Raw genomic sequence first — 10,257 nt, forward strand, 5'->3', positions numbered from 1 at the left:
TTTAAAGCAAGTGGTTGCTTCCAAACTGCTTTTAGTGCTTTCAGATCCTAGTTTAGAGCAAGGGCTCAGAGGTCTCTGGTAGGGAGGCTTCCCCTGCTTCTAATAGAAATTCCCATCAGCCATATGGGTGTGAACCCAAATAAAGGCAAATGGGGGAAAAAGGAACTGTCCTTCCCTTTAACACAGTCAATACAACTGCCAAAAAACAGCATGAATTTAATAAATGCAATGTAGATTGTTTTATTTGACCTTCTGTTCACAAAATAATTTTATTATATGTATGAAAGCAGCATACAGGCAATAAAATTATGAAAACATTCACAATACATAAATACACAGACCTGATGCAGGATGTATATAGTTTGTTAATTTTTTTTTCCTCTCAGTTCTCTTTTCCTGACAACACACTTTTTTGATATATGTTACGAAAAAGTTGCTCCAAGGGGTATTTTCTCCCATTCAGAAAAGAAATCGATTTCTTTGAACGCTGCTGACTATTAACACCCAATGTTCCTGTTGCTAATGCTCATTGCTTTTGGCATTACAAGGGAAGCAGCAGGGAAGGACAATGGAGAAGTAGCAGGTTTTTTTAATTAAACATTGGCAACTTTTTTGGAGTTCACAGGAGGATTTTGAGGTGGGGGCTGCAGTTCCGTCCGTATTTAGAAATGTCTTAATCCAAAATGGTAATGAGGCACTATTCCTTATTGAATGGACTATTGACACGGCAATTACTAAAATGTAATGTCCTCCCAGTTCCCAAAGTAAAGCACCAGGTACCTCACATTTTAATTCTGACCATGACAGAGTAGCAGACAGACAGAATGACCTGGGTGGTCCTGCAGTAACACCAGTGATAACGACGTTTGGCTTCTTTACTACCATTATAACCCATTGTGTTTGTTCAGAAAAGATATCCAAGACTTGAAATAAGAAAAGTCTGAGAAAGCTGTTTATCTTACATAAATACAAAACATTATATACTAAGAATTGTTATCTAAGAAGCTCTCCTTCCCAAATCGGATTCTTCTTAAGGTTGTAGTCATATTTAAGGTATTTACAGATCCACAAACTTGACATTCTAGCAAAGTCTTTGTAACATGAAACTTTTTAAAAATAAATAGCAGCAATTTCTTTTATTTCTATAAGGGAAGAGAATTCACAACTCAGTCAACGCTGGTCCTATCTTTTGAAAGAAATCCCACTTAAAAATAAAAAAAAGCCCACAAGCAAACGAACTCCACCACAGCATCAGTTTAGTCGATTCCTTCATTTCTTGCTGAGCTTCTTAACATTCCTCTATTCCCCTCACCAGCTCTCCAGACTATCCGAGCTTGTAATAAAGTGCTGACTGGTTGACTGGTCAAAATGCAGTTATGACACTCCAAAAATATCCCATTATTTAGACATCTTAAATAACATAAATAAAGCTAGATCTGTTATAACATATGAAAAATATCAATTTAAAACAATAAATAAATAAAACCAGTATCAACATATTACCTCCCAAAGCTTTAAAAATAACCATTCTCATTATAAGGCTCAATTATATTTCAGAAATAATTTTAAGAAGGCATCTACCTACCTTTACAATCCCTCAGTCTTTAATTAGGACCTGTTAACACCCACTATCACAAGACACAGCAATCTTTTAACTTCTAGTAAACATTAATCTTTAAATACTCAACATTTATCTTTTGCCTCACTTTAAGCTGGAAATTGGTTTCTCTGTGTAGAGAAGCAATAATTTCTTTGTCACTGCACTGTATCTAAATTTGTGTATTTTCCTCAGTATGAACAGTACAGTTTAACATCTTTTTTTATAACCAATTTCCAGTATCTTTTTGTGTTTATTGTTTATAATGTTAAACTTGCTTTGAATGCCAGGAAAATTAATTCTGGGCTTGGTGTCAATGTGTATTTTTCTCCCTAGAGCTTAGTTTCTTACCAACAAAATCTTGTATTTTCCCCCAAAAGATTATTACAATATACACCATTGGGTCTTGCTGAGTAAACCTTACTGTTCAGGTTTTATGCTGCCCATTTTGTGTAATGGGATTGATCTTTTCCAAAGAAACATCAACTTCGTAATCCAAGATACCCGACAGTGCTGGAGACATTTTCTCCAAGGTCTTAGAGAGTTCACTCTCTTCTTCCTTTTTGAGAGGTTCTTCTTCCGGACAGATAATTGAATGTGGAATCAGATAAACCAGATTAGACTCCTTGGGGCTGGACCCTTTGGCCTCGTGTTGGCTTGAAAAAACTACTGCCCCATTGTTGTTAATGCTCACAGTCTCTATGGCATTGCCAGACATCGGGCAGAGCCTGTAGCAGCCCAGCAGGGTCGAAAATGCCTTGCGGAAGTCAGCATTGAAGGCATAAATGATGGGGTTGAGGGAAGAATTTGCCCATCCAAACCATATAAAAACATCAAAGGTGGTGGAATTAATGCAGAAAGCCTCTGCCCCCTTGGACGGCTGAGTAGGCTCACAGAAGGGAATCATGCAGTTCAATACAAAAAATGGCAACCAGCAGCACACAAACACCCCCATGATCACTGACAGAGTCTTTAAAACCTTTGTTTCCCTCTTGAAGGACATTTTGAAGTTGCTCTCTGGTTGCTGGCAGTCCATACTGCTCCTGTTGCCGCTCGTGTTCTGGCAGTTCTTGGCGTGCACTGCTGCTCTCTCCAGAGCTGAGATGCGTCGTATTTGCTTCTGAGCAATCCGGTATATCCTCGTGTAAGTCACTATCATGATGGCCACAGGTATATAGAAACTAATTAGAGAGGAGGAGATGGCATACATCCTGTTTAGGCTAGAATCACAGTTGTCCATGCTTACACCTTGTAAGCTGGCATTTAAGTCCAAAAAGCTTGTGGTTGTAGCCTTGTGCCAGTTCAGCTGCACAGGGATGAAGGAAATCAACACGGACAAAGTCCACGCCACGCTGATCATGATGAAGGCTGCCTTGGGGGTCATTTTCCTCTCATACCTAAATGGGCTGGAGATGGCCCAGTATCTGTCCACACTAATGACACAGAGATTTAAGATGGAGGCTGTTGAGCACATAATATCAAAGGCCACCCAGATGTTACAAAATGAACCAAAAGGCCAGAAGCCGGCAATCTCAGCCACAGCTTTCCAAGGCATGACCAAAACTGCCACTAAGAGATCTGACACAGCCAAGGAGATGACAAAGAAGTTGGTCACCTTGGACCTGAGGTGGCGAAACCTAATGACAGCTGCACAGACCAGTGTGTTTCCCAGCAGCGTGGAGAGGATCAGTAGTGAGAGGAAGCAGCCCGTGAGGATCCGAAAGGAAGAGGAGTCCCTTTCCACCAGCAACCCTTCCCCGTCCATAGTGGTGTCGTTCCAAGTCATAGTTTCTCCTGAGGGAAAATCATATCATGATTTTCATGACGACATCAGCTCCTTGCCTTGCAGAGATCAGACATCAGACGTCCATTAATTACTTATCACTATGGACCAAAGGTCCTTTCTTATAGTCCCTTCACCCCCAGATGGACCTCACCCACTTTCAGTTATCCTGAAAAACATCCTGAAAGCTCTACGAGCAGGAACTGAAAATGCATAAACACAGTCCACCCTACAGACTGGGTTTTTTAGCAATCCCTTCAGAAACACACTGCACCACCCCGGCATGAAGCAGCTTAACTCAGACAGCTCACCTGCAAATGTCCTGCTGCTGTCCTCTCCAAACACACCCCACAGACAGGAAAGCAATCACTTTTCCATGCTTGCATATATTCCCACTTAAATAGACTATTGATCGAGTGTTTCCAGTGTCCATTGCACTAGCCCTTCATATTTACTGAAGCGTATTATACAAGGTGCCTTTTCACTAGTTCCCTAAATGTCTCACTGATAAAACACTCTATCCTTCCTCCTCGGTACATTCCTGTTACAAAATGCATCAGTTCTCTGTTTCTTGGTAGTGTCAGAAAGGAAATCTTCACTTTGTTTCAAACTCTTTTACCTTTCCAAGACAAAATACATAAATATATACAATAGGTGTGTTCTAAAAATTTCCAGTAAGAAGTAGCTCAGGTCATTTAGTTTCATTTAAACAAGAAATGCTGGCTCCTACCTTTCACCTCTGATTCTCTGTTTGCTCTGGGATGCAGGGCCGTCTCTCCTCCTCTTTTAGTTTTGTAATTGCATAGCAAATCTTATATACAAAACCAGCACAGGAACACTGCATTGCATGGGGTGTGTATTGTTTTTTTTTCCCTGAAAGTGCAAATTGGCAGGGGAGAAGTAAGAGCTGGACCATCAAGGAGTTAGTTTTCAAGGGAGCAGCAGGTCTGTGCTGTCGGACCGTGCGTGACGGACCCTGCTGGTGCGTGCCCAGCTCCCTCCATCCCACGGCCCCTGCTGATCACTCTGCAAACTTTGTTGGCCAGATGAGTCCCAGTCGCACTTTGTACATCCCGTGGAAGTGGCACGTCAGGGCAAATCATCCCAGGAAAAAGGCACGGTATTCCCAACACTGGCAAGAGCCGACTATCAGTTCTTTCTACTGCCGTTCGCTGGATGCAGAAAGAAGGGCGAGAGGAGGAGAACGTGAGTGACCTTCCCTCGGCCACAACGCCGGCGGTGCCCTCAGTGAGTTCCTCTTCCAGCAGGGACAAGTCGCTTTAAAACTCCACTGCCAGGTTATAGCTCTCCATAACTACTCCGGAATAATCCCACCTCCTGCTCAGCGGGGCTGCGCTCCAGGGATGGGGTCCAGCTCTTACCATGCTTTTTCCCTCTCGGAAAGGCGCAGGCGGAGACAGCTCCTCACTTTCTCCCACAGCCCGCCCCGGGCCACGCATCTCCCGGTTTCCTTCTGCCCGGGGCAGGGCTCGGCAGCATCGCCCCTCCAGGAACGCTCTGTCTGCCTGGCGACTCCTTCCTAAAGGATTAAGACAAGGGAATGACAGGCATGGAGGCACACAGCGAGCAAAAAGCCACCCCCCTTCGCCTCCCCTAACATCTTCGGTTGGGCGCAGCTTCTTCTGGGCAGCTTTTCCTGCCTTCCTGGGGAAAAACGGGCAGCCAGGGAGAGAGGCAGAGCTGGGCTCCGGGAGCGCCTCTCCCGGAGTTTAGCGCAGACGGGATTACTTTGCCCGGTCCCGAGCCCCGCCGAGCTGCGGGACGGCCGGAGCGCTGCGCGATGCCCCGGCGCTGCGAGCCGGGCGTGTTCAGTGAACTGATGCGGACAGTGAGTACCGGCACCGCGCCCCCGCGATGGGCGATGCTCGGCGGGGGGGGGGCCGCGGGACGAGGCACCGCGGCTGCCCCGACCCGTGGGAGCGGCGTTCCCCTCGGGGCAGGCTCGGGAGGGGCGGCCCGGAGCCGCTCCCGGCGCGGCGGGGCAGGGGCGGCGAGAGGCCGGGGCTGGGGGCTCCGCCGGGGCCGCGCTCCCTGCGCGCCGCCCCCCGCCTGGCGCAGCCCCGCGGCTCCCGGCGCAGCCGCGGCCGCCGGGCTCCCTCTCCTGGGCGGCCGAGGGGTGGGCACGGACGGGGGCAGGCAGCCAGCCCCGCCGGGGCAGCGGCGGCACCGAGGGGACGGGACGAGACGCGTCCTCCCCGCGCCCCCCTCCGCGTCCTCCCCGCGTTCCCCCGTCGTTATCCTGCGGGCATCGTTATCCCGCGGGCATCGTTATCCCGCGGGCATCGTTATCCCGCGGGCAGGCAGAGAGGGAGCGGGGAAAACCCACGGCCCAGGCTCCCAGGGGCGTGTGGCTGCCGAGGAACCGCATCCCGATTGACTCGTGCGGGCTCAGGCGAGGGCAAGATGGGGGACAAACACTGCGGAGGCGCCGGAGCCCCGAACGGGCACCCCCGAGGGCAGGGAGAGCCCAGTGGCAATGGGACCTGTGGCTTCTCTTTTCTCCTTTGCAAAAATCCTTCCCATTCGATAGTAAGCACCAAAACCGGAGCAGTTATTCCTCGAACCCCTTCTTTCGCTACTAGGTTTTTTGTTGCTTACCTTGGCTGCAACAGGCAGTGAAAGATGAACATGCTGATTTGCAGCCTTTGCATAGGAATCTTACCCCCAAAAAATCAAAACATAAATATAAAAGACATCACAGGGAGGTTAAGAGACCTCCTAGAAGAACAAATACTCTAAGCTGTCAATATAAATTCTATGAGGTTCAGCACAAGTGAAGTTGCTTTTGTGCCATCTATAATTTTTCATAATGCCAGTTAAAGCAGATACAGTGCTAAGCTAACCTTGACTAGTTAAATGAAACACTTATTTTCCTTTCTCCTTATCTTTCTTTTTTTATAAATTTTAACTGCTTCTCAGCAAGTTCTCATTCCCCCCACCCTCCTCCTACTTATTATCCTGTCCTTTAATCATCATTCATCCTCAGAGGAGGGTGAAAATAGACAAGAAAATGAATCCTGTGCTGTTTGATAATAGAGATCTCTAATGAAACTCACTGTGAGTTTTCTTCTTCTATTTTCAAGATTTTTTTTTTCTTTTGTCTCCTCTTAAAGCACCACACAGGTGAGACTTACTGTAAAATATGTATTTTCTGAAAAGGTAGCACACTCTTATTACTTTTCCACAGAAACCCTGGGCTGAGGGGAACATTGCTGGGGGGAACTCAGAAGTCACTAAGCACATTTGATTTTATATGCAACAACTTCCAGAGGCTCTCCTAAAACGACTCTCTGGATTATTCCAGGAGAAATCACAACTCCCAAGCACACAAAAAGCAGAATTTTCAAAGCACATTGCAGAGAAACACTGAGATACACACTGCAGAGGAGAGAGGGGTCTGCTCTCAAGCATCTGCTTCTCAGCTCATTCAGTGAACTCTTCAGTTCTTTTTTAACAGGGAGTGGTCTTTCCTGGGGAAGAGGCTCAATTCAGCATTGGAGGAACCTAATGTTGCTCAAATGAGTGAGAGTTTCAAACTTTCATTTTACGTTAATTTAGCTTCCTACCCACTACAGCCTGTAAGACTCTCACAGTTCCTATTCTTTTGGCAATTCAAGTATAAGTTTCAGAAGCCAGAGCCTGTCTCCCGTGTCTTCTTTACGTTTGTGTGACCAGTTCAGGGACGAACAAGAGGTCTGGCTCAGCCCTGACTGCACTAGAGGAGTAAAGCCCCTTCAGCAGCTACAGTGGTTTCAAACACCAGCAGTTCACGCAGGGCACCCTGCTGTACTCATTTGTCATTTCAGCTAATTTATAAGCTTTTAAAACTTTCATGAGTTAATAGTCATACCCAGGTGAGGAATAAAAGTGAAATCCATTAAACCCCTATAATTATTTAAGTAAATTTAGTGGTGGCATTAGAAAGCTGATTGACATGATTCTGGGAACCAGTTACACGAGTGTTGGGTGAATTTTCCTTTTGCTGCTCTCTGACCAATATGCCCCCAGCCAGTGCAAGAAGGATCAGCTCTCATCCAGGTCTGGACTTGCCTAAAACTGCCAGCAACAGGCTGATGGTGCAGGTGTTTCCTGGAGATTCAGAAACAAGCACAGAGCTTGTTTAATTCTCCCTGGGTACCAACAAAAAACAGCTGCTTAATTTTATGTAATGCTTTTCAATCACTCCTGACTGATGCTGGAATCAAAGCAATGCCTACCAAAGGAAAGATTTTCTGTCTCTATTCCCACCCTGTGAGGCACCTGCTCCTGCCAGGGGACTCTGTTTGGAGAAGATACTACTTGGTCCATATGAAGATTTAAAAATATAACTTATAAATACTGAGTAGCACCTTGATCCAAATGATCTTCATCCAAACAGCAATTAGCTACAGGAAGACCAAGTCAGAGTTGGACACAGCCCATATCAGAGATTCGGAGACAAACACGCTTTAACCTGCAAAACAGTGAACACACTAGAGCTGGAGAAAGGCAACTGAATTTACAAAATGTATTACACTACATAGATACAAATTGTACTTAGATCATTCTCAAAATGCCTTTTTGTGTCTGCATGCATGGGATTTATTAAACTTAAAATCAGCTGAGGCATGTTATCAGAAATAATGTCTAAAAGAATTGTCAGGTTTGTAAATAGCTGGTTATACTAATAAGCCAAGATAACTTTAGCCTCGATGTAACATTCTCAGGAAAATCAGGAGTTCCTGGAAATGAAAAAACAGCTATGAACTCTTTTAAAGATCACTGAAGCACATTGTTTAAATTGATATTATCATGTTGGGCATTCCACAGGGAAAACTACAGTAGTGAATAAAAAAGCACAGAGCAAAGAATTGCGGAAGAAAAAACTATTATTAACATCTCCAAGGATCTCAAGATCAGTCTTTAACGATAAAGATCCATCAACAGGGAGAAAGGATCACTGAGAGAAATGATTTCTAGTCCCCAAACACTGACAACAAGAGGCCTAAATATTCAGTATTGTGTGGGCACTTTTTTTTGACTATAGATTATAGGCATGTCCCTCCATGTCTGGGGGATTCAGTAGGGCTGATCTCAGAAAGCACATTAGTGCCCTTTTGATGTTGACTTGTGAGCTATTTCCAGTGGCAACCGGTGCACAAAGCATCCCCAGGTATCAGGTCACTGGTGAAGTGTGTGAGGAAATCTGAACGCTGACAGGGAAAAGGAAAATGAAAAAAGCCCAGACAGAAACACTGTGTATGAAAGTCTGAATTTAAATGACTCATTTGAGGCAGCCAATTCAAGCAGTGGCAAAGCTGGACACAGAGGGTAATGCAGGAGGGTACGAATGGGAAGAATTTGCTGTGCAGTGCTACTGCTTCCTGGGATCTGGAGCTCATGCACTGGCTGCAGGGTGCTCAGGAGGCAGGACCAGGCACTGCTGCTCCCCTGGCATCTCCCCTCCCAGGGCACTGATGCTCAACTCTTTGGAGCCCAGCCCTGATCCCAGCCAGGAGAGCCCAACTCCATCCCCAGGCCACAGCGTTTGGAACCTGCAGAAAGGATTTCTGCTCTGTGTTAATCAAGCAGCAGCCTTTCAAAAAGCAGCCTCGTGTCACACACAGGCTTTAGGAGTGGTGGAAAACCAGTCCTAAACTCCTTGTTTGTAAAGGGAAAGGAACCGTGTTCCCCTCCCATCCCCTTTCTGCTCAGAGCCCCTTCAGGCTCTGGTCCCCTTCCCCTCCCTCACCAGTGATCACCTGCAAACCCAGAGCAGAGCTGGGGGCTTTCAGCCGTAACCGCACAGACTGCACAACAAAATGGCTCTTTTTGGAGAGATGAGGAAGACAGGAAAAAAAGAGAGGTACCAAACCTGCAGCCAGGGATCCGAGCAGAAGCTGTCACCTGAACAGTCCCCAGCCCCAGGAGCTGTGGGTAATTTCAGCTCGGTGCAACACTGCCAATAACTGTGTTATTTAATCGGCAGAGCTTATGCAGTGACTTTTTATGGGGTTTTTCCAGTTCCACCCACTCACTCCCACAGGACCAGAGAAAGAAAAGTTTCCCACAAGGAACACTTGGAGTGACCTTCCTCTTGCAGCTTGACCTGCTCCATCAATGCAAAGGCCATTACTGGATCTTAAAGCACCCTGGAAATTGCTCAAGCAGGGAAACCTAAAATTTCCCCCCTTCTCTTTCTGGGATTTCCATCTGCCAGAGATACGGGGTAGGAGAGGGATTACTGCCCTGCCAACACTTCCCTCCAGAGTGGGTAGAGAGCCAAACTGCAGAGGAAGATGAGAATAAATTATAGCTGAGAGGAGAGCTCTAAGGAAAGAAAAATGCTGCCTCTGACTGCCTCATCCCTGCGGCACAGCAGAAGAGTGCCAGGAAATACACAGCAAACTAACAAGACCCTTTCTTCAAAACCTAATCTGCATCAACAAATACAAAATATCTCAAAATTTCTGATCATTTCACTGACAAATGTAGGCACTGGAGGTACTGCTGAACTTTGTATTCTAAGCCACGTATATAAAAACCCTACAGGGCTGATTGCTGAGGACCTGCTATATGAAATGGCTCATAAACTAGTAAATCAACACAAAAATACAGACTGGGCTACTCCTTCCCAATTTAGGCTTTATTTGCATATGTGGTTTTTTATTGTTTGTTTGTTTTTTAATAGTGTATAGCTTTCCTTTTTCTTTCACTCCACACTGGACAGACATTTTAGTGTCCTCAGGAAAAAACTGAATAAATGAATCAAAAGAAAAGTCACGGAAAAAAAATGACAGCAATTTTCATGTTAAAGATGGCTTTGACATATTAATTAGTATCTCAGAAATGAAGTCAAGCCAGTGATACAGAATGA

The 10,257-nt window shown here is 45.6% G+C and overlaps 1 protein-coding gene across 5 annotated transcripts; it reads right to left on the bottom strand.

Annotated features, from left to right (window-relative positions):
• Nucleotides 1-224: 224 nt before the first annotated feature.
• DRD1 (dopamine receptor D1) lies at nt 225-9,338 on the bottom strand. 5 transcript variants are annotated; one of them, XM_050311957.1, is made up of 3 exons: nt 9,256-9,338; nt 4,111-4,920; nt 225-3,391 (listed from the first exon to the last, which is right to left on the bottom strand). In XM_050311957.1, exon 3 carries the CDS (start codon nt 3,381-3,383, stop codon nt 2,025-2,027), a length of 1,359 nt encoding a protein of 452 aa, XP_050167914.1. In that variant the 5' UTR covers nt 3,384-3,391; nt 4,111-4,920; nt 9,256-9,338; the 3' UTR covers nt 225-2,024. The 5 variants fall into 5 exon arrangements, with proteins under 5 accessions (XP_050167914.1, XP_050167911.1, XP_050167915.1 ...); XM_050311954.1 differs by lacking the exon at nt 9,256-9,338 and adding an exon at nt 7,751-7,963; XM_050311958.1 differs by lacking the exon at nt 9,256-9,338 and having other exon boundaries at nt 225-3,439; nt 4,111-5,353.
• Between the last annotated feature and the right edge of the window lie 919 nt (nt 9,339-10,257).

The sequence above is a fragment of the Myiozetetes cayanensis genome, unplaced genomic scaffold, assembly GCF_022539395.1.
Source record: "Myiozetetes cayanensis isolate MyiCay16 unplaced genomic scaffold, myiCay2020 scf17, whole genome shotgun sequence".
NCBI lineage: Eukaryota > Metazoa > Chordata > Aves > Passeriformes > Tyrannidae > Myiozetetes > Myiozetetes cayanensis.